Consider the following 23,949-nt stretch of genomic DNA (forward strand, 5'->3'; position numbering starts at 1 on the left):
CACAAATTTCAGATTTACAAGTAAAATGGAACATAACTGGTGAGCCAACCTCCTCTCATGCATCTAAGATCTTGTTAGACATACACGCGAGAGTATTTTTGAATGTCCTATAGGCTTGCTGTCTACCATCCCACCGAAAACCTAAAGGGATTGTTCACCTAATCCTACTACTAATAAGGAAGAGTTTACATTAACAAAGCCACTGGTCTTGGTGAATGGACATCTATGGCAGATGTTGATGACAACAACAATAATGGGCCCAAACTTGTCGTGTTAACCAAATATCTTCACCTTTTAGCCAATACCAACACAATGTTGCTTCCATTTTCCTTGTTGCTCCAATAACATAAGTTGATGGTAATGTGATGTAAGATTGTCGAAAAATTCATTTCTGCTCTGCCAATAAATATGAAGGACACAAGAGGGTGTAAACAACCTTCTTTGCCTTGGAAATTAACGATGAAAAATTAATATCTTTTTTGTGTATGGATCACAAATAAATGGAAGTACTCCAATCGAATAAGAAGAAGATTGTTTGACCAACTGGGTGTTCATTGCTGTGTGTGAGTTTTGCTCTTGTGATGTAAGAAAGGAAAGGGAAAAAAGGCATTGAGAAATGTTTTAATGCAACGAAATTGTGCGTTTTGAGTGTACAGTTTGGTACTTCTTCCTCTATTAATGACTTCTGAAATTAAAATAGATTTCAGAAGTGAGATCATTCTAGGAGCCGGCTTGTATTTTGATATTGCAAGGCAATATACTTTTAAGAGTATTTTTATTTAAAAATATATTAAAAAAAAATTTAATTTTTTTTGATAACATTATATCAAATCTATTAAAAAACATTCAAGAAAAATATAATTACACTAATATCTTTTCAAATGAAACATAATTTTAAAATATATATTAAAAAACTACCCCACATCTAAATATTTATAAAAATAATATGTTATGGAGAGAAATGAAAAAGATAGTAATAATATAGTATTAGAGTGTTTGGTATTTGTAGTAGCGATTATTTTTTAAAATATTTTATATTTAAAAATACATTAAATAATATTTTTTCATCTTTTAAAATTTATTTTTTATATTAAATTATTAAAATAATTTGAAAAGAAAAAAATATAAAAATAATAATTTTTTTAAATACCTTTAAAATATAAAAAGAATACTACCAATTCCTGAAAATGACCGGTACTGTCATTATGCGGCATTAATTTCAAAAGTCCAAAACTATAATTATTATAATGAATGTAATTTGTTTATGAAACAATATTATTTTTCAGTCATAAGGTTTGCGATTTTTACTTGGAAGTTTCAAACTATATAAATTGAGAGTGAAACAATATATTGTAGTGAAAGGAAATTATATTTTTTAGACCCGGCCCGGTTTAAGGTCCGGGTTTCAAGTTTTGACCAGGTCGTCCAAGTCAATTTTTTTATAAAAAAAATTAAAATAATGTCGTTTTAGTTAAAAAAAAAAAAACAAAAGTCAACGGGTTGCAACCAAGTTTTTGACCGGGTCTTTTCAGGTCAGCCGAGTCATACCGAATTTTTTCTTTTCCTGTTTTTTCTTTAACCTAGTCCCGGATCGACCCGCCGGACCGGGCCGAGTTTTAAATCTATAAAGAAAAACATGTATGAAAACAAACCATATACCGGGAGAAACGAAACATGTAATATTATCATTTGGCCTAGGTACGTTTCCATTGCTTCTCTCTCTCTCTCTCTCTCTCTCTCTCTCTCTCTCTCTCTATATATATATATATATATATATATATATATATATAGGTAGGTCATGTAAAGTCGGACCCCAACATTAATTATTGAAGAATGGGAAGTTTAACTAGTTATAAGAGATGCAAGAAAAGACATGGGTTTTTTTTTTTTTTTTTTAATGAAAGACAAGAGATTTAATAATTAGCTGTTATAGCTAATATTAAAAACATGATTTAATATTGAGAAGAGTACAAAAAAATACTCATAAGAATAAGAAAACTTCCTAGCAAAACTAAATCCATAATAATAATAATCAAGCAGAATAAAAAAACTATAATCAAACAGCAAAGTCATTATTTTAAAGAACTCTTCTTGTTTAGTCAAATGATTTGTAAGAATCCAACTCCCCCATTTCATTTATAGAAGCATAACAACATTCAGCATAGCTTTTTGAATAGTCAAAACTTTAAATTCACTAGATTCCATAATATATGTGGAGCAAAACAAAATACAAAGCAATTTTCCTTCATGATCTTTGACAATATCATCAATTCTTGAAGATCCTGGTTTGTCATTTAAAGTTAGGTCGACATTTTATTTTAGCATATCTATAAGACGAGGTACCCAAGGATAATCACTTCTCATACTTGTCAAGTTAATCCATATAAAGAGATCATTTGATTAATGAAGTAAATTTGACCCAGAAAAACTCCTATTTTTTTGAAAAATTGAATAATATAAATCATCATAATCTATTTTTTTCTCATTAAAAAACATATTATTAGTGTATTCCAATCAAATCAAACTATACCAAAAAAGAATAAACCCGACAATTTTTTTTTCATAAATCCCCATTCCATAATAAGAAAAATCATCCCATATATCTGAGGCAAGATCAACTGCTATCAGCATTAATATAGAGGCCTTCAAAGGATGGCTAGCAACAGTTTCCAAAATTATGGTAAAGAAGTACAGTGGTTGCTGTTACAAATTTGACCATTATTTTTTTTCAGTTTTTGTACTTCATGGAAGGGTTTTGAAGGCGACCAAACCTCACGCAATAAACCAAAGATGTGAAAGGCGAAAGTGGGTCATAAACTCATAATTGTGTGAATGCTCGTTGCATTTTGGTACAACCTCATGTAAATTAATTAAGCTATCTACCAAAGAAAAAGACGGCAGCTACTTTCGTGCACTCTACCTCAAAATGCCCACCCCCCTTCCCCCCTTCCCCCCTTCATATATATAGGTGCTGGAATTTTGCAAACTCATTTGTGTTTATCTTCATTTCAACACACACTCACAGTCACACACACGCACACAAACTTCCATCTCTCTCTCTGTCTCTCTCTTGCAATGGAGTTTGGAAGTGTTGTTCAGTTTCTTGAGGACAAGACCATTTTGATCACGGGTGCAACTGGGTTTCTAGCAAAGAGTAGATACCTTCCTCCTACCTTTCTCTCTCTCTTTCTTTTTGAGTAATGGAATAATGGATGGTTTTAACTTTTCTTACAAAAAATGCAGTTCTTTTGGAGAAGATATTAAGAGTGCAACCAAATGTGAAGAAGATTTACCTTCTTTTAAGAGCTGCTGACGCCAAATCTGCTTCGCAACGCTTGCAAAATGAGGTATACAATAATTGCCGAGGGAATAAAAGGCAAAAGAAATAGTAAAAATGAGAGGAAGGGAAACTTAATTAGTAGACTATACGGAAATACTAGTACCATATATACCTTACAAGTTTTATGTCCTCTTTCCTTGTCTTTCTTCCCTCAAATAACAAAGAATTGGATGGTGATGATACGGACCCATATATATGGACTCATTTAGCTAGGCCAACACCATTATACTGGGCACCTATAACTTTTTCAAGTTATTTGTAATTACTTGAAGAAGTGAACAGTATGAGAAAGTGAACATCTGATGTCGTTCATTCATTAAGAACCTTGGAACTAGCTACAAGTTAATTTGCTGATAGCTATTTTTGTGTACATTGTCATGAAATTGTTCCTAACTTGTTTTATTTCTTAGATTCTAGGAAAGGACTTGTTTACACTCCTAAAAGAAAAATGGGGTGCTGATCTAAATTCCCTCATCTCCAAAAAGATTGTACTGGTCCCTGGTGACATCTCTTACGATGATGATTTGGGAGTGAAAGACTCGAATTTGAGGGAGGAGATTTGGAGTCAATTGGATGTTGTTGTTAACTTAGCTGCAACAACCAATTTTGATGAAAGGTAGACAAGAACCATTGGCTGATTTTATTTTATTTTATTTTCAGTGCCGTCCCTCTCCAAAATAACAAAGACTGAAAAACAAAGTGGTTGATTTTCTGTTTTTTTTTTTGGATATTTAATATAGATACGATGTTGCACTTGGCATCAACACAATGGGAGCTAAGCACGTCTTATGTTTTGCCAAGAAATGTGTTAAACTAAAGGTTCTTGTCCATGTATCAACTGGTTAGTATTTATATTTGATCATTTCGATACCCTTAATTTCCTCTAATAATTTGGCCATACTATATGATAGCTAATATATAATTTATGCTAGTATAATTTTCAATTTTAATTGTTGCTAAGAAGCTAGAGGATTATAATCATTAGCATGTTGTCAATCTTATGGGACGTGGTCTTTTTTTCAGCTTATGTTTCCGGGGAGAGGGCAGGGCTGATACTTGAGGCTTCATACGGCAGGGGTGACACACTTAACGGTGTCTCGGGATTAGACATCGATGAAGAGAAGAAACTAGTTGATCAGAAATTGAATGAGCTCCAAGCTGAAGGAGCCACCACTGAAGCAATTAAAGAGGCCATGAAAGACATGGGCATCGAAAGGTTAGTCATGAAATATTTTTCAAACCCTTAGTTATAATCACTCTATGGTATTATGTTCATAAGCATATATAGTCCTCCATATACTATTTTGATTTCTGGCATTTTAATTTCCAGATTTGCCATTAGAATGAAAGTAACCCTTATATTATTAAATATTGTCGTAGAAATAATAGAAAGATTTATAATTTCTTGAAAATAAACTAGCGAAATTAACAAAAACTAATTAGCCTTGAAAAAACACCGTAGAAATAGATCTATTTGCATTGTTCACTAATATCAAAGAGTTAATTCAACCAAAAAACTTAAATTATTAAGTGGGATTTCAAGATATAATTTATATTATTATCTAACAATTAAACAATGTAATGACGTCTTTGTCCTTAATACAAGAAAAATATTATATAATCAAAATACTATTTAAAGCAAAAAATTTAAAATTAACTTTTAAAAGTTTTTTTATATTTTTACAATAGTTTCTTTTTAGTATTGTCAAATAAACTGAAAAATAATTTAATATATATATAATGGCTGTTGCATGTGCGCAGGAGTTGGCCACGCCTTTCAGATGTTACTATATATGTGATTTTTAGTCTTTCAACATAGAAATAATTAGTTTATAATTAAAATATTTATGTACAGCAACAAATATACCAAGTACATCATCAAGTGTTCAAGGGATCCCAAAGGAAGGACCCTACTGAAATGACAAGAACATTAATGTTATTTTTATTCACAACATTCTAGTATACTATTAAAATGATCTGTGTTTCGTGCATGGCATGAGTAAGCTTGGATCTTCGTAACATTTAAGGAATCTGACCAAACTCTGGAACTGCCTCGGCCTCTCGAACTTCACCTTCAACTCTAAACAAATTGACATGCTTCCAGAGACCTAGCTAGAACCGAAGTGTATGCCACTGGTTTTTTTCATTTTTTTTAAAAAATCAAATGGGAACAACGCAACAGTTCCAGCTGGGGAGGCTAATTGAAAGTATAAACTCGTAAATCTAACTGGAGGATTTCTTTTCTTAACAATGATAATTTCATGAGGCATGACAAAGATCCATAACCATATATATTAATTCATATGGGGAATAGTCAAAGCTAAGATATCCCCCAGCTTCATTTTCCAATTGAATTGGGGTGGGTATATGAAATATACCCAAGCACTAGAAACAGGTGCAACTTATACCCACCCCAATTCAATTGGAAAATTAATGAAGCTGGGGGATATCTCAGCTTTCACTATTCCCCATATGATATACATAAGACAAACGAACTAACTAGAGTAATGGCAGTGCCACGGAAAGAGATAGGAGTGAAATTGACATACTACGTACGTCCACGTATTTCTTGACATAAATGTGAGGAACTAATTAGCTTGTCCTCCCAAAATTTGCATGTGCAATGAATTAGATCAAAATTTGACAGAATTAATTAATGGCACTTAGGGCAAAGGTGTATGGATGGCCAAACACCTACGTGTTTACAAAGGCAATGGGAGAGATGCTTGTGGGAGACCTGAAGGAAAATTTATCTGTAGTCATCATACGCCCCACCATTGTCACCAGTACTTTGAAAGAACCTTTCCCTGGTTGGGTTGAAGGTATCAGGTACATGTCTAGTATTATGCTGCTGCATTTAACATTCTTGTTTATGAATAAAATTAATCTTCCTAAAAGCAAAGCTGTAATTTGTTAAATTTGTTTATTTTGTAGAACTATTGATAGCCTAGCTGTTGGTTATGGGAAAGGAAGGCTAACATGCTTTCTTGGGGATATTACAGGAATAGTTGATGTGGTGAGTTAAGCCAATTTTCAGTCTTTAATTGTTGGTTCGTCGTTGATTTCTTGATATGAGTGAATAAATAGCCATTTGGTAAGAGGGAAAAGAAAAGAAAAGGAACTGTTGAGACATGATTCTGTGCAGATACCAGCAGACATGGTGGTGAATGCCATAGTTGTAGCCATGGTAGCTCATGCTAATCGACCGTTCGACGATGCAATTTATCAAGTGGGGTCCTCTGTGAGAAATCCCGTGAGATACACTAATCTTCAAGATTTTGGGTTTGATTACTTCACCAAGAAACCTTGGATTGGCAAGGATGGAAAGCCTGTCAAGGTTGGTAGGGTTAAAGTTTTAAGCAGCATGGCTAACTTCCACGGATACATGGCAATTCGTTACTTGCTATTGCTAAAGGTTTGTTCAAGATCTCAAAACAATACCTACCTACCTACCAATTAATCTCTTGATTTATTATGTTAATTATATATTTTTTTTTTCTTTTTTTGTACAGGGATTAGAATTAGCAAATATCGCATTTTGCCATTATTTTGAGAACATGTACACTGATCTCAATAGAAAGATCAAATTCGTGATGAAATTAGTGGAACTTTACAGGCCATACTTGTTCTTCAGGGGAGTGTACGTACACAATTAATCTTGTTTTTAATCTACAAAAATAACCTTTTCATCCATATAACTCTTATGACATACGATCTTCACATTTCGAATGCAGCTTTGATGACATGAACACAGAGAAGTTGCGAATGGCAGCAGGAGAGAACAACATAGAGACCGATATGTTCTACTTTGATCCCAAGGCAATTGACTGGGAAGACTACTTCACTAATATCCACATTCCAGGGGTGGTAAAGTACGTGTTCAGATGATGATTACCGGCAGCTAGCTAGGTTATTTGTTCCAAGAATTAATTTGTTCTTGGAATTTCAAATATCACTGTGTTTTGAAGCAATATTACCAATATTATTACTACTATTACCAATATTATTATTATTATTACCAATATTGTCAAGGCAGGATTAAGTTTAGCTGCTGGCTCACGTGGTTTAAGAACTTTCTTCAAGTGTATTATTCAATACAATGCCACCTAATGTATTGAATCCTCACAAAGAGTGAAGGATATATTGGTAGGAGAAATTTGTTCAAGGTAGCTGGTGTACAAGAATGAATAAATATTATGATCTATTTATTATTATTATTGTTATTGTTATTGTTATTGTTATTATTGGTACAGTGGAAAGAAAAGAAGCTGACTCAAACCAGACTTGTAAACCCGTTGCTCCTCTTGCAACACACTTCGCCATAAAACCAGCACAAGCATTAGCTTGCCTATATGTATGGGAAATTCGGACCACCCAGTTCCTTGACAGCAGCTCCCTGATATCAACAACAAGAATGACTCTATACTTGTGATACTTAGCATGGCCTGCAGACAGCAACCTGATAACATATTTGGAGTCAGAATTATAAGGAATCTGTCTATAACCCCAACTTCACGCTAGTTGTAGCCCATGTTTCAAAGCTAACATTAATCCCGGAAGAAGGCTACATCCAATTCCTGCAAATCCAGTAAAACCCTTGCGCCGGTCTTTGCCATGAAACGAGATTCAAATTAGCAGCTTTCATAAGAGACTTTCCCCTTGTCATCTCACAATCATCTGCCAACCTGTATATTCTCCTCATCAACCAATCATCACCTATGTAAGCCCCACCAAGAACTACCATGTTTCGTTGTCACCATATCCACCACAGCTAGCGCAGCTCGGAATAAATGAGCTCTATCTGCAGAAGCAATAGGAAATATAATCCACCCTTTTATATTAGTACAATTAAAGCCTGAAGCATTTCCAAACCCGGCCCGATCTATCCCATTTCAATTTAGCCATCGAACAATCCCTCAAGCAATGAACTATAGACAAGAGTAAGCCAGTTGTGTTTTGTATTCACCCGAAACACAGAACTTTGCCAAACAAGACAATCCTCTAATGTTGTACGTACTGCTAGGAATTGGGTTGGCTATAATCCGAAACTTCAAATCATCATCAGGAATACTTGTTGCAAGACTTCCAAAGTTCCATGAGTCTCCCTGCCAAACATCTTTCACATGTACCTCAGTATCCATGATATTCACTGTTGGAATCAATGAAGCTAACACTCCTTCCTCCAACCAATTATCATACCAAAAAGACAACTCCCCTTTGCCAATCCTATACAGGAATCCATTCTTCAATTACCTGAGGGCTTTGTAGATTGAAGTCCAAGTATAGGAACCCGAAGAATGCCGATGCTGATGAAATAAATCCTGCTTCCGTAAATATTTATGAGTCGAGATCATTACAAGGTTTATGAGGGATGTTCAAAATATTCCAAATCAATTTCCCCAACAAAGACACATTAGGAAGTCAAGCCTCCTTCACACCCAGGGCATGTAACAATCTCCCACTTGACCAGGTGTAACCCATTACCTGACTCCCTATTGTCCCATATAAAGTTACGCACAACCCTATCAATAACCATGCAAGTTGCTTGAGGAAGCCAATAGTTCTGCATAGGATAGATGGGAATAGTAGACATAACGGATCTTGCGAGGGTTAGCTTCCCTGCTTTGTTCAAGAGTCTATTCTTCCAGTCCACTAACCTCCTGCTAATCTTATCAAAAATAAAATTGAAATCAGCTCTTTTCACCTGGCCCTGTATAAATGGAAACCCCAAGTACTTACCAAGCCCACTTGCGATTCTAATGGAAGAAAATTGAGTAAACATTGCCCTTTTCCTTCTTGAAACATTCTTGGAGAACATAAATCGCGATTTATCATAGCTAACTTTAAGACCATAGGCACTACAAAAGTCAGAAAACACAGTATTCATGAGTCTAATTACTTGCGAATTTTGAGATTTGCAGATGAGGAGAATGTCATCTGCAAAGAAAAGGTGTGATATATACCAGGGCCTCCTCTGGACACATGCACTGGCTTCTATATCAACAACCACAGAAAATTGAGAAGAAGACAAAAGAAATAACCTGGGGAAGGCTACTTTTAAAGGGCAATATCTCCAATCCAAGTATCCAGCCAAAAAGGATGTTAACCTGCCATTGCCCCCAAAGAGGAGAATGTCATTATTAACAAGTGCTCGATCAAACCTCTTCGCCATGTAAGTTTTTGCCCCTTGGATATGGTTTATTATTTTCTTTTAATTTAAAATTTTCAAAAAGAAATGGATGGCTAAGATCTTAATAAACAATATTTAATTCAATAAAAACACAACTTTAAATCAATACTGATCAACTTTCATTACACTTTTGACTTTATAATATAAACTCACAAAAAAAATCAATTAAAATCAATCCCAAACAAACAAAAACTCCAAGATTCTTTAATTGACAGTTTCACTCATGAAATCTTTGGCGTGACCATACCCCCAAAATCTTTTATGCCCGACAAATCAATTCCTTTCTTGTGACCTATCAAAGTTATGGATCAATTGCTTGATAAAATTGTTGTAAATTAAGTAACATTTGTAGGTAGAAGGACACTTTCATTCATTCTAATTTCCATGGTTCACACACGTCTCTCTACCACCATTCAGGTTACAGAAAATTCCGCTCAAAACCCAAATCACCGGTAAATTAGAGGCTAAGAGCTCCTTTGGGGCCCCTCGCTTATGCATTTTCAACACAGCATTAGTAAAAGAATTTCTTTCTTGTCTTGTATGTCATTGGATTTCATGTTTCTTTTTCCAAACTATACTGTATATTTGCCTAATCAGACACCCCATGTGGATAAGTAACCTAATTGACGATTTTATGTAGTTATTCATGTCAAGGGCAAAACTTGAATATTGTCAGGTTACATGCATAAAATATTATGATGATCTGCATCACTTTCAAAATGCTTTACATTGGTTGAAATTAACCAATCCTTTCTTCCATTTGATCCGATCCATTAAACGAGAAGGAAACGAATGTCATGTATTGTAACATAATTTGATGAAAAAATTACTTGAAATTGGTTTAAATTAACCCATTCTTTCGTTTAATTCGATCCATTAAACAAGAAGAAGATGAAGATCATATATTATAACGTAATTTGATGGGAGAATTAGCTAGATTTAGTAATTAAATCTTACTTTCGTCTAAATGACTTAAGTTTTAAAATGGTAATTATTTTCAAACTTATATATATATATATATATATTACAATTATTTAACGTGGAATGTGTTCATGACTTGAAATCAATTTTAATAGCAAGTAGAGGGGTTGCATACCTATTAATATAGAAACTTTATAGATATCTAAATTTTTTTATCTTATAAATAATAAATAAAATATAAATATAAAAAATTTGACCCGCGGTGGCCATTATCATCACTTGACCTAAAAATCAAAGTTTGCACATCATGGGCAGGAAAAAGAAATGCTAATTCCATTAAAGAAACAGATGAATCAATTAATTCCACGTACTGTACGTCAAGCCATCACATAAATAATCCAATAAATATTGGTTACCAGTTTCCCACAAACCGGTGAGCAGTAAGCTTCGATTTGCTCACCAATCTCTTGGCTCGGGGAAATGATGAGGCTCCATTGAATATCATTACACCAACCAATATAAACAAATAATTTTGTGTAGATTATTATTTGTTTCTTGATTTTTTTAATAGATAACTAATTAATCCCTTTAGCTTTAAAAATCCAATGTTGCCCCTAGATTTTTTTTAATAGACAAAATTGAAAGGGAATTTAGAAATTTAAAATATAATTAATAATTAACTTTAATTAAGAGACTGAATTATTATTATGTTTAAAAAAAAGACTAAGTTAGAGTTTACTAAATAATCTCACATTTTAATTTATCATTAAATTAAAAGGATATAACCACATCTTTACAAAAGTTTAGGACTATGAATAAGTACTCAAACTTCAAATTTATCAAGTCTTGGGGCTTTCCAATTATAATTTATTGGATTATATGCAAGCAAAAGATTTGGATGATTTATCACACCAACATTCAAGTTATTTTATTATTCATAGAGGTGGCTCACATTTTGGCAAATACGAGACATACACGTACGTTATATAGAATCTTAAACATATTACCTCATCATAACTTGTCCTGTGTGCCTATTAGATTTGGTCGGTAAGCTGTCCTAGCAAGATATCAATGGTGGTCAATACTGTAGTTGTCTACCGTCTGGGCACGGAAATTATTATAAATGCTCACCGCATGAAGAGAGTTATCTTTATCGCTTGATCTTTATCCTTTATCTTTTAACAAACAAACTAGTGCATGAAATAATAATCTTCTGTGATTGTTTCTTAACATCAAATCTTGTCTAATGGAATTGGGGAGTGTATTGCAGTTTCTTGAGAACAAGACCATTTTGGTCACTGGTGCCACTGGGTATCTAGCAAAGAGTATGAATCTTCTCTTTTCCTTTTCTTTTTATAGAGATTTTATGCTAAATAGTTAACAATTTCGCTTAATTGTTGCAGTTTTTGTGGAGAAAATATTGAGGGTTCAACCAAATGTGAAGAAGTTGTATCTCCTTTTAAGAGCTGTAGATGCCAAGTCTGCTAGAGAACGTCTCCATCATGAGGTACTAAACACGATGCCTAAAATGACAATCAAATATCAGTACTACTGGCCCAAAAGAAAAGAAAAGAAAAGAAAAATACCATCGAGAATTATGATTGAATTTTTAATGATTTTTCGGGTCTGATTTTACTTGCGAGGATGGATAGGTCATAGGGAAGGAATTGTTTAAGGTTATAAGGGAGAAACATGGTGCAAGTCTACATTCCTTTATATCAGAAAAGGTAACTCCTGTCCCTGGTGACATCTCTTATGAAGAGTTGGGAGTGAAGGACTGTTCTTTGAAGGATGAAATGTGGAGAGAAATTGATGTTGTGCTTAATTTTGCTGCCACTACCAACTTTGATGAGAGGTGATTAAACAAAACTATAGGAACACTATATCTCCTCTTTCGTTAAATAAATGTCAATACAAACTAATTCTTTCTTTGTTTTTGCATGTGTGCTCGAACCTATTCATGCGATACACAAAAGATACGATGTTGCACTTGGCATTAATACACTGGGAGCTTTGCATGTCTTAAACTTTGCAAAGAAATGTGTTAACGTGAAGATGCTTGTCCATGTATCCACCGGTGAGTACACTTTTTTTTTTTTTAAGAGGAGCAAAATGCTTTGACGTTTCATAGCGCAGTTCTCCCGATAAGTATGAAAATTTCGAAACTTCAAGTTCCACCTTGATATATATATATCCTTCATTCTAAGCCAATTCCGAACCAATATCATAGTCCCCCACGATAGTACTCTGTCTTTAATACTGATTAAATCCTTATATTGCAAGCAAAACCATCTAGCCAAACACATGCACGAAGCATCCCTGATGAGTACAATTTAATTAGGCAGAGTTCCTTTTATTTGATTTCCAAGTATCAACAAACACCAGCCCTTGCAATGTTTTTTTTTTTTTTGGGGGGGTCGATGAAAATTAATATTATGTTGATCTGTTTACTGTGCTTTAATGCGCATTAACTCTTACCATCAACAAAATGTTGTGACTTCAGCTTATGTGTGCGGCGAAGATGCTGGACTGATAATGGAGCAACCATACCATATGGGTATGGCCAAAAGGGGTGACGATAAAGTAGATATCAACTTTGAAAAGAAAATGGTGCAAGATAAATTAAATCAACTCGTATTAGAAGATGTTCCAGAGAAAGAAATCACTTCAGCTATGAAGGATCTCGGCATTGAGCGGTATTTGTTTTTTCTTTTCTTGAGGAGTTATGCATGGTTGGTAGACATGGCTAGATTCAACTGATTATGAATTTATCAAGTTTAAAATAATATTATTTTGATTGGTTAAAAACACTTAAAAAATATTAATTTAAAAAAATATTAAAAAAAATATTATTTAAAATCCTTGAAGGTAACCCAAATAATTTTAAAAAAAAATAACTTGAACCAAGCTTTAGATTGATAGGTCATCAAATCAACTTGAGCGGTATTTGTTTTTTCTTTTCTTGAGGAGTTGTGCATGGTTAGTAGACATGGCCAGATTTATGGATTTATCAAACTTAAAATAATATTATTTTGATTTATTAAAACACTCAAAAAAATATTAATTTAAAAAATATTAAAAAATATTATTTAAAATCCTTGAAGGTAACCCAAATAATTTGAAAAAAATAACTTGAACCAAGCTCTAGATTGATAGGTCATCCAATCAACTTGAGCGGTATTAATTTGTTTTTTATTTTCTTGAAGAGTTATGCATGATTAGTAGACATGGCCAGATTTATGGATTTGTCAAGTTTAAAATAATATTATTTTGATTTGTTAAAACACTCAAAAGAATATTAATTTAAAAAATATTATTTAAAATCCTTGAAGGTAACCCGAATAAATCTCATCAAAATTTGACCAAATAAATTTTAAAAATAATTTTAAAAAAAAAATAACTCAAACCAAGCTCTAGATTAATAGGTCATCAAATCAACTTACTAGTAATAGCTGAATTTAATAATAATAAGTTATGATTTCTAAATACTTAGTAATCATATAAAAACCAAATTACAAGAAACAGAAACAAATTGAGATTAAATTAAATTGCAATTTTTTTGTGCCTGTGAGTCTTCCTTTTGTGATATATATATATATATATTCCTCTTAATATGATATTGCAGGGCAAGGCGTTTTGGATGGCCAAACACTTACGTATTTACAAAGGCAATGGGAGAAATGCTCGTGGTGAATTTCAAAGATGATTTGCCCGTACTCATTATTCGACCCACCATGGTAGCTAGTACTTACAAAGAACCATTTCCTGGTTGGATTGAAGGTTTAAGGTAAATTTATCACAGAAAAAACTCATTAACATGTGTGTACACGTCTTTTTTCTTCTTCTTTTTTCTTAAATCTCATATTTCAAATTAATCTCCATCGTTTTCACAGAACTATTGATAGCATAATTGTGGGCTACGGTATAGGCAAAGTTTCGTGCTTTATTTCTGGCCCGCAAGCAACTCTTGACGTGGTAATAAGATCTCTCTTTTTGTCCTCTGATTCAAGCATAGACCAGAAATGTAAATATCCAAATTATAAAGAAAACCACAGACTACAAGTGTTATCAGAACCAATATATATATATTGTATTAAAAAACAAAAAAAAACTTAATTTGGCTAGCTGAACATAAAAACTTGTATGTGTTGACTAGGCACCACAATCGAACCGATGAAACCAGTTGTTGGACCAGTGAAATAGTGAACCAGAGGCCTTATTGGTCCAACCGGAGAGTTAACACATATACATGCATGTAAATATTCAAAAAATCAATTGGGGCCTTCAGGTAGCATGATAAAAGATTAAAAAAACTAACATTTTCTGAATATATTGCAGATACCAGCTGACATGGTTGTCAATGCAATTACTGTGGCCATGGTAGCCAGTGCCAAACAACATCCAGAGAACGTTTATCATTTAGGTTCTTCGTTGAGAAATCCAGTGAAATTCTCAAATCTTCATGATTTTAGTTTTCGTTATTTCAGTGAAAACCCATGGATTAATAAGGAAGGAGAGGTTGTGAAAATTGGCAGAGGAACTGTTTTTAGCAGCATGTCTAAGTTCTACACATACATGACCATTCGTTATCTACTGCCATTGAAGGTGTTTGCTTGATTTTATTAGAAAGTCTTATTATATTTATCTACATTCTTATCGTTTTTTTAATTCTATTTTAGCTAATATTATTTTTTTCTTAACTCACAGGCATTGCAATTGTTCAACACACTGCTATTTAAAAGATATCAAGACGTATATACTGTTCTTGATCGGAAAGCAAAGCTGGTGATGCGTTTGGTAGACCTTTATAAACCTTATGTGTTCTTCGAGGGCATGTATGTATAATTTATTTTATTTTTATATATTTTTATATTTAATTGATCAATTAATATTGTTTTGATAGTGCCAAATTGTTATTTTATCTAGATTTGATGACATGAATGCGGAGAAGTTGCGAATAGCATCAAGAGAGACTTGTCCTGAAGCAAATGATTTTGACTTTGATCCTATTAGCATTGATTGGGAAGACTATATGATGAATGTTCATATTCCTGGTCTTGTTAAATATGTGATTAAATAATTATTTGAACAATTATATCCTTTTTTTTATTTTATTTTGAGAATTTATACCTAAATATTTCTAATATTGATCATCTTATGTTAATTTCGATTGCCCATGTAATGGATTTATGATTGGGAAGACTTGTGCTCCTTTTACTTTCAATATTTAAATCTTATGACTGCTCATGAGGAAATTTATTAATTTTTCTCTTCTACATAAAAATAAAAAAGTTTTATGAGGGTTCTTAAAAGAGGGTTTTTTTTTTTTTTTTGAACTATCTACAGAAAAAAAAAATTAATTTCATATTACAATCAACAATAATTCTTTAAACCTAATTCCATCTTTCTTATATGTGTTCTCCAATAATTGAAGACAACGAATATTTCTATTAAGTGGAGAATCAAATGAGTGAAGACAACAGATTATATATTAAAGATGGAGACTACAGTAGAGTAGAGTATGCATGAATCAAGTGATGAAAACTATTGTAAATTAAAATTATTTCAAGACCTTAAGAAAATAATGGTGTTTAGTACATGAGTAAATGAATGAAACACAAGGAAGTTGGACCAAAAATATAGTTTATGTTATATTTAATATATGGTTGTTTATTATCCTTGATTAGAACAATATATATTATGATTAAAACATAACACTCTCTATATAAGATAACTTAGTGATTTCAAGTATTAGTATTATTTACACAATTGTTATATGAGTCTTTTCAAAGACACATATAATCTCTCCATATGAAATTATAGTGTCATGTCATCTTCAAGTTCTTGCATATTAGTTTTAAGTATCTCTCATACCTCAGTTTATAAGAACAATTGTTTTCTATCATAAATGAAAAAACATAATATAAATCAATCTCAACAGCTCTAATTAATGTCCAATTTTAATAGAACATTGACAAAAAAATATTTAAGAACAATGCTTTGATACAATAAAAATCTCATAATTACAACAACTTTATAATTTTTTCTGAAAAACATTTTTGTCTCATAAAGTTTATCTTTACTATAGACTTATTAATTAAACATTAGATTCATTAATCAAATATAAATGAATATTAATGATAAAAAAACTTCTACTAATAATAAATATATTTTACATGAATAAAATCAGTACCACGTGTAACTAACTAATTGACTACAAGATATATTCACTAACATATTTATCATCCTCGAAGAGTTGAATGGTTAAAACAATGCTTTATTATGGTTTCTTGTAAGAATTATAAAGCAGAAGAAATTATTCCTAATTTGAAGAACCTTGATTCATAATTTTAAATAAGTGAAAACATTATTATCATGTAGGATGTTGTCTTCCTCTTTTTGCCCCCCAGGGAAAAGGAAATTATTGACTGGAGAAAAAAAAAAAAAGGAAAGCCCAAATGGAAGTATTGGATTAAAATGAAAAAAAAAATTCATGTACTAAATTGAGAAAAAAAAATTAACTTATGATGGCGCTGGTCACAAGGAATATGCTCTAGGAAGGAGATGGTGACCTCTCTTTCCTTTTTCCAGTCAGAGCTGTGATTTTATCATCAGATTCTTGAAAAGAATCTCGGCTATGGAGTTTATGTTTGCAACTTGCAAGACTTTCTGGTCTGCCAAAGGTCGGTAATTTACTATTGCAGCGACTATCATTACTGTCTTTCGACTCTTCCATGCACGAAGCTTCTTTAAGAGCATCACAAGATCTTGGCCTAGAAACGCACAGCCAGCTTTGCGGAGAATCATTGCCATCACCTGCTACAGGGACATGCCACGACCCATTTTCTGATTCCTGAAACCAAAAGACTGGCATCTCAGCAACACTAAAAGTGTAATTATAAAAAGAAAGGGAAGAATAAGAGGAGGAAAAAATAGACCTATAACTAAGCAACTTAAAGACTGCCGTTCTGCACCAGTATTGGCCGTGTTAGAAACAATACCTGGATAACTATCGAAAACAGAGGCGGCATTTGAAGTTCCAAGTTCCCTTTGACAAAAGTATATCGAACCTGCATGCAGGAATGAAAAAAAAGTTAGAATCGTCAATGATAATTCACCAAACACTACTAAACCCATAAAGGAGTGCTGTCCTGATGCAAAAAAACAACCCAAAACAAGGAAATAACTTGGAAACAACTAGGGACAATGGAACCTCATACCCTTATTTTAAGAAGGGTGAAGCACTCCATAGACCCAAATGGTGTTGGAAAGATACTTAATCTAAAGTTAGGAGTTGAAAAGAAACCAAAACGTCTAGTCATTCATCCATGGATAGGAATATATCTAAGCATATAATCCATCAATAAAGGTAAGATGAACCTAGATGGTCATTATACCCGGAACACTAGGCATTGCTTTCTTCACGAGCATATGACAGCACAAGTTAACCTCATATAGGCCTCAATATGTAGATACTTGTGAAGAGAAATATAACGATTTATCAAAAATAGTTGCACCTGATATTCCTATGGTGCATCAAGTCAGTCACAGTCTCATTTTCGACAAAATTTATTCAAATAAGCCTGAACACTAATGCATAAATATGGAAGAAAACAACTCCATTTTAATTCACAAAACACTAATTAACCAAAATGACTCAAAAAAGACATTTACATTGATGAACGTTACAATTCTTAGTATTAAAATAACAGTTAAAGTCAGATTTAGAAAATAATAACTAAGGAAAACTATGTGCGTGATACAAAATATATTTGGGTAAAAAGACAGAAACTTATAATGAACAAGCAGATGCTTTGCATTTTCTTTAGATATGATTGCTTCACCATATTTTCTTAGAAGAGATGGTTATTAATAACAACATCCAGGAAATTAGAATGACACCAGATAGAGAGTATTAGTTATTGGGGACGGCGCTACGCTCTGAATTTGTATTATTTTTACAATAAAATATTACAGCGTCGCAAATGCATTTTAGTCCCGACCAACTAAATAAGTTGGTTTTATTTGAATCATATTGGAAAAATAAAAAGAAGCAACAATAAACATAGATATAAAAAAAAATCATAAGAATAATGATAAAATTGAAAACACCAATACATGATCAAATAAACTTGAACATGTTGAATTTTTCAATGTGGTTTTTTTACATAAAAAAATAGTAAATGTAAATAAAAAACCTTATGCATACATCCAATTAAATAAACCACTAACCATTATGTAAATAAATGAAAAAAAAAATCAACGATAAATAAAAACATAATTGAAAAAATAAAAGAAATCATAAGAATAATAATCAAATTGAAAACACCAATACATGATCAAATAAACTTGAACATGTTGAATTTTTCAACATGGTTTTTCACATAAAAAAATCTAAAATGAAATCGAAAAACTTATTCATGCATCTAATTAAATAAACAACTAACAATTGTGTAGATAAATGAAAAACAAAAAAGTAATCAACGATAAATAAAAACATAATTGGAAAAATAAAAGAAATCATAAGAATAATAATCAAATTGAAAACACCAATACATGATCAAATAAACTTGATGTTGAATTTTTCAACGCGGTTTTTTACATAAAAAAATCATAAATGTAAATCAAAAAACTTATGCATGTATCCAATTAAATAAACCACTAAAGATTCTGTAAATAAATGAAAAAAAAAAGTAATCAATGATAAATAAAAACATAATTGGAAAAATTAAGATACTAATATAAATAAAGATATTTAATATCGCAACACAAGTCATTTACCTAGTTATGTCTAATAAATTTATTTATGAAAATCAATTTGTAATACAGATTGACACACATATAAAATTTATTGAACAAAATAGAAGAAAAAAAATATTATGCAAGGTTACATATATTAAAAATATTTAATCTATATAACATATACAAAAAACAATTACAGGTGAATCATAATAATCTCCGAAAAAACTAAACACACCTCATATAATTAAAAAATAATAATTATTAAAGAAAAGCTAAAAAATAAAATAAAAAAAATCATCGAGAAAGGGATATTAATTAAAATTTAAAAATTATTTGAAAAAATACATAAAAAGCCATCAATACAAAAAAATAAAATAAAAAAAGAAATGATGCCAGGTGTTGTTGGGTTCGTATGTCAGGCCCAATCAAGAAAAGCATTGCGCACAGACCTTTGATTTTTTTAAGTTTGATGGGGGGCAACCTAATTTCTTTGAGAATAAAAAGATGACGTGTCATCTGAAAATCTCACCATTTAACCACTAGTATAGCAAAAAAAAAACAGGGTTTTTTTTTTGCTCCAAAAACTCATTTTCAACCAATTTTTTACCCTAAACATCTGGGAAACACCCTAGAAACCTTGTTAAACCAATCCATAGCCTCTAAAAAAAAAAAAAAAAAAAACAGTCCATAACCCGAAATCAACCCAAAACCAAAAATCTTTCAGAGCTTAGTTGTTGGGATAAGGTAACCTCCTCATCATATGGGAACCATTTGACACAAAAATCAACTATTTTGGTGGGGTCTAAATCTTCCTCAACACCAACTTTCTCTCCTAAGCTAGAAATCCGACAAACCCCTCTCTCTCCTCCACCAAAAAAAGGACTAAAAAAAAGAAAATGAAGTTTGGTATCAAAGTGCATTTTTTAAAAATTATAGGGATCAGTTAACTAATAGCTTAAAAACATGAGGGACAAAAATGAACTTTTTAAACCAATTGCAGACCTGCCACCTATTTTATCTGATCTTTTTATTTCAGTTCTTTGTCTTTCAATTCAACCCTTATCCCCCAAAAAACATACAATTAGGTTCTAATTTGAGCTAAAAAAAGACTCAAATGTGCAAAAGAAAAATTCAAGGATCAAAGTGAAAATTTTGAAAAAAATATACTATTATAATCCACAATGAGATTACTGAGATGATAAGCAGTGAAATGACCACGTATTTTAGAGTTAAGCTTAATTATGACATAGCACATACTTGATGTCGTTCTTTCCACTTGACAAAGAAGTCGCTTCCTAGTAGTTCGAAAATGTGATCTCGCATTTCATCATTTGTTACTAGCCAGCATCTAAGTTTGACAGCAGCATATAGCCAATACCTGAAATACAGAAGAACTTATTAATAGAATACATATACAAAAAAAAAAAAAAAAAAGCTTTTCAGGACAAAGGAATTGACACATCCAATCAAGTCAACATTTTGGAAAAACCATGCTTGAAAACTTTCAAGCTCTTAGTGAATTAGAACAATAATAGTCTAAAGTCCAAAACAATTAGGTGAAAAGGAGATTTTTACAACAAATAATCCTTCAACTATAGAAATAACCGCACATACATACAAGCATCAGTTCTAGAAGCTTATACCAATCATCATTGGAACCATGAGGCGTGGTGTAAAGAACATCTTTTTCTATCCACTCTTGAATCAGCTCTCTAGTGGAAGGATTCTGCAGCAGTGCTCGGAGACGCTTATTGTGCAAAATAACAAGTGGCCGTTTTTTCCCACTCTGATTGTACAGGTCTTTTATAACAGCATCAAGCTGCTCTATTTCAATTTGTGAGAAAATATAGCAAATGGGTTATACAAAATAGCAATTACTAAAGAAGCATACCTAATGGAAGACATAGGTAAAGTAGTATCAGTTCAAATGTACATCTACAACCTGAGAAATGCTAAATCCGCCTTCTGCAAAATTCTGCTGATAAAGTCCAATATTTGCTCCATCCATTATTGCTTCATAGTTGGCATGTTTTTCTAGCCAATTCTATCGTATAATATACAGAATGTTAGGAGAGAGAATATGAATAAAGAGATTTGAATGATAAGAGCAGCAATTTTTTTCTTAAAAAGAACTGCTACTTAAATTCTGTATCCCTCCCAGTTCATCATGAAATTGAGATTTTCTATGAAAACACAATAGCATTTGCATGTTTTTTAACCAAGTTGAGCTAGAAGAGATCGCCTATCTAAATATACAAAAATCACAATATTTAAACTGAATTTGATCCTTCCATCCATTTAATGTACTTGAAGAACGCTGCCAGTTAGTAAGGCAAAGCATGTTAAAGGGCAATAGCATTTCAAAACAATGGCTCAGTTACTATGCCAACATAATAAGGAATGACTATATGCACATGTGAAGAAAATGCTTAGCAACTATCGTCAATCACATGTATATGCAGAGAATGTATCGTATAAAACATTGATAATGTCCCAATCACTTGATGAAAAAACACCAACTCATTCACAGTGATAACACCAATTCACCCAATCGCTCTCTCCCTCTCTCTTTTTTTATTCAAAGTCCTGGATCTTTATAAAACTTCAAATTTAGCATAGACCACAACAATAGCAACAAAATACGCGTAGAGTGAAAATTAAAACTAATGCACAATCCATTACTAAATGAACAAAAACCACACAGAACCAAGTAGAAAAATAAACACATCCACCACTCACCTGAAACTCGCTAAAATTAGCCTTAACCTCCCTTTCCATAGCCAATCCAGCAACAGACTCGGCAAACCTCTCCGTTTCATCATCATCAATATCAACAGAAACCAACTGCCCCCCACAACAACAACATTTTCCACCAGCATCCACACTTCCTCTCCTCACCACCCACTTCTCCTTCCCAATCCATCCAAGCCCATGCCACCCTCCCCCATTTCTTGAAACCGCCTCCCTCACTAGTCCCACATCCAATTCCACCCCATTACCCTCAAAAACCTCAAACCAATGTTCAATAACCTTTGCAGTCTCTTCTCTCACGCACCTCACCATCTTCCTCAATTTCTGCAAATACTCATAAACCCTCTCCTCTCTTCTAGTCTCCACACTAACTTTCAACAATGCCGCAATCTCCCCCTCTTCTAAACCCACCCCCATTCTCCCCATATGCTCCTCCACTTCGTAAGCCTTATCGCCCTCCAAGTTCTCACAATAACAAAACAATGCAGGATCATAAGTCCTCAACCTTGGCAATTCATTATAAACCCCAATATTTTTAACCAAATCAAAAGCATAATCACCATCCCCTTTAGCAGCAGCTAGTCTTGCAACAGCTGTGATCGAGGCCTCATTGGGTTTGATCCCATTAGACACCATATGATCAAAAACTCGAAACCCATATTGCAAGGACAAGTCTTTCGTTGATGGGTCATTGAGTGAGATTGAACAGAGGTAAAGGAGAGTGTTGAAGTTGTGCTGATTGAGACGAGTGTTTTGGGATATTGCAGTGTCATAGAGGGATATAGCAGAGTGTAAGTCTTTGGATTTTGAATAGAAGTTGAAGTTGTAGCTGAATTGGGATTCTGGGGTTTGGTTGCTTTTGGGTTTCTTTTTGTTGGCTGGGGAAGCCATTGCCATGGATGGAATTCTCAGAGGAAAGGCAAGGACAGTACTCAAAAACCCTAGACGTTGAAAATAGAAAAACCATGTAGACTATGGATATGGGCTAGGCTTTAGCATTGATTTATAGTTGGTTTTAGTGTTTTAAAGAAATAAAAAGGTTTTGTGCTTTGAAGGCTTAGAAATATGGGCTAGGTTTTAGATAATAATCTTAGTGCTCTTTTTTGTGCTAAATGGGCTTGGGCCCAAGTAAAACCAACTGTCCTAAACAATAGCCCACTCTAAGGGGCACTTGACAAAACCGATATCGAAGACTTCATTTTATCTTACAAGTAAATGGAGATAATGATGGGGGTAATGCTTTTAGGGATGGAAATGGTTTCCACGGATCGGATTTTTTCATATTCTTATTTAATTTGTTATTTATTAAGTAAAATGTTTAGATATTTTTATGAACATTTATTATCCACTTATTATTTATTTTTTAACAAAAAAAAATACAATATATATACATATATATTAAATGATAAGATTATAAATATGTATATATTATATTAGATTTAAAAAAGTGTAAATATTTTACCCACCTATCTATATAATACAAATATATATCTCAGTTTAGATTTCAGGTCGGGTTTAATAATATTTATATCATATTTGTTACCAATCAGGAAGATAACTATCCAAAAAAACTTATTCATTTAGGTTGGTATTCATTGACTTTTGATTAGATTATCATCTCTAATGTCATTTATTCTATAAAAAATCAAACTCAGTTATATTATATTATATTGTATTATTGATTTTTAAATATATCAATGAGAAATCCATAAATTCCCCCATGCCATTACTATCCTAGTCGATGCAAAACATATTAATAAGTTTATTTTGAATAAATGTATTGATATTGCAACTAGTAGCTCAACAGCAACAAAACTATTGAGACGTCATGCACTAGAAGAATCACCTAAACAATAAAATAGTGGATTGGTCGTGCATCGACATGACATCACAAGAAGTGAATCATCGATACAAATAATGCGAAGAACAATATCAATTGTTAACCAAACGAATGCTCGAGTGTGGGTTTGAATTCTAAGCTTGAATGTTCCTAACAAGCTCAGAA

At 32.6% G+C, this 23,949-nt stretch overlaps 3 protein-coding genes across 4 annotated transcripts; 2 read left to right on the forward strand and 1 right to left on the reverse strand.

The window, feature by feature from the left end:
- Positions 1-2,995: 2,995 nt before the first annotated feature.
- Positions 2,996-7,554, forward strand: LOC7479040 (fatty acyl-CoA reductase 3). Of its 2 annotated transcripts, XM_002305525.4 has the most exons (10): positions 2,996-3,154; positions 3,244-3,347; positions 3,751-3,956; positions 4,081-4,181; positions 4,364-4,556; positions 6,008-6,169; positions 6,275-6,356; positions 6,486-6,755; positions 6,853-6,980; positions 7,075-7,554. In XM_002305525.4, exons 1-10 carry the CDS (start codon positions 3,076-3,078, stop codon positions 7,226-7,228), a joined length of 1,479 nt encoding a protein of 492 aa, XP_002305561.2. In that variant the 5' UTR covers positions 2,996-3,075; the 3' UTR covers positions 7,229-7,554. The 2 variants fall into 2 exon arrangements, with proteins under 2 accessions (XP_002305561.2, XP_024455228.1); XM_024599460.2 differs by lacking the exon at positions 6,853-6,980 and having other exon boundaries at positions 7,075-7,224.
- A 3,970-nt stretch (positions 7,555-11,524) lies between these two features.
- LOC7479041 (alcohol-forming fatty acyl-CoA reductase) lies at positions 11,525-15,651 on the forward strand. The gene is made up of 10 exons (XM_002305526.4): positions 11,525-11,776; positions 11,855-11,958; positions 12,104-12,306; positions 12,428-12,528; positions 12,955-13,147; positions 14,077-14,238; positions 14,345-14,426; positions 14,790-15,056; positions 15,159-15,286; positions 15,378-15,651. Exons 1-10 carry the CDS (start codon positions 11,698-11,700, stop codon positions 15,529-15,531), a joined length of 1,473 nt encoding a protein of 490 aa, XP_002305562.1. The 5' UTR covers positions 11,525-11,697; the 3' UTR covers positions 15,532-15,651.
- Positions 15,652-16,900: 1,249 nt separating this feature from the next.
- LOC18108898 (proteinaceous RNase P 2) lies at positions 16,901-22,928 on the reverse strand. Its single transcript, XM_024598706.2, has 6 exons — positions 21,933-22,928; positions 21,136-21,237; positions 20,837-21,012; positions 20,451-20,571; positions 17,453-17,521; positions 16,901-17,304 (listed from the first exon to the last, which is right to left on the reverse strand). The coding sequence occupies exons 1-6, from the start codon at positions 22,839-22,841 to the stop codon at positions 17,005-17,007; spliced, it is 1,677 nt and encodes a 558-aa protein (XP_024454474.2). The 5' UTR covers positions 22,842-22,928; the 3' UTR covers positions 16,901-17,004.
- Between the last annotated feature and the right edge of the window lie 1,021 nt (positions 22,929-23,949).

Source organism: Populus trichocarpa, chromosome 4, assembly GCF_000002775.5.
Source record: "Populus trichocarpa isolate Nisqually-1 chromosome 4, P.trichocarpa_v4.1, whole genome shotgun sequence".
Classification (NCBI taxonomy): Eukaryota; Viridiplantae; Streptophyta; class Magnoliopsida; order Malpighiales; family Salicaceae; genus Populus; species Populus trichocarpa.

What these genes read in the sequence shown, in the direction of transcription:
- LOC7479040 (XM_002305525.4), top strand. Translation starts at nt 3,076, where the DNA reads ATGGAGTTTGGAAGTGTTGTTCAGTTTCTTGAGGACAAGACCATTTTG. An exon ending in TCTTGTCCATGTATCAACTG is followed by an intron (nt 4,182 to 4,363) that starts GTTAGTATTTAT and finishes TCTTTTTTTCAG; the next exon opens with CTTATGTTTCCGGGGAGAGG. An exon ending in TTACAGGAATAGTTGATGTG is followed by an intron (nt 6,357 to 6,485) that starts GTGAGTTAAGCC and finishes GATTCTGTGCAG; the next exon opens with ATACCAGCAGACATGGTGGT.
- LOC7479041 (XM_002305526.4), top strand. Translation starts at nt 11,698, where the DNA reads ATGGAATTGGGGAGTGTATTGCAGTTTCTTGAGAACAAGACCATTTTG. An exon ending in ACTACCAACTTTGATGAGAG is followed by an intron (nt 12,307 to 12,427) that starts GTGATTAAACAA and finishes GATACACAAAAG; the next exon opens with ATACGATGTTGCACTTGGCA. An exon ending in GGTTGGATTGAAGGTTTAAG is followed by an intron (nt 14,239 to 14,344) that starts GTAAATTTATCA and finishes TCGTTTTCACAG; the next exon opens with AACTATTGATAGCATAATTG.
- LOC18108898 (XM_024598706.2), bottom strand. Translation starts at nt 22,841, where the DNA reads ATGGCAATGGCTTCCCCAGCCAACAAAAAGAAACCCAAAAGCAACCAA. An exon ending in AGTGGAAAGAACGACATCAA is followed by an intron (nt 17,522 to 20,450) that starts GTATGTGCTATG and finishes TCCTGCATGCAG; the next exon opens with GTTCGATATACTTTTGTCAA. An exon ending in TGTTTTCGATAGTTATCCAG is followed by an intron (nt 17,305 to 17,452) that starts GTATTGTTTCTA and finishes TTTTGGTTTCAG; the next exon opens with GAATCAGAAAATGGGTCGTG.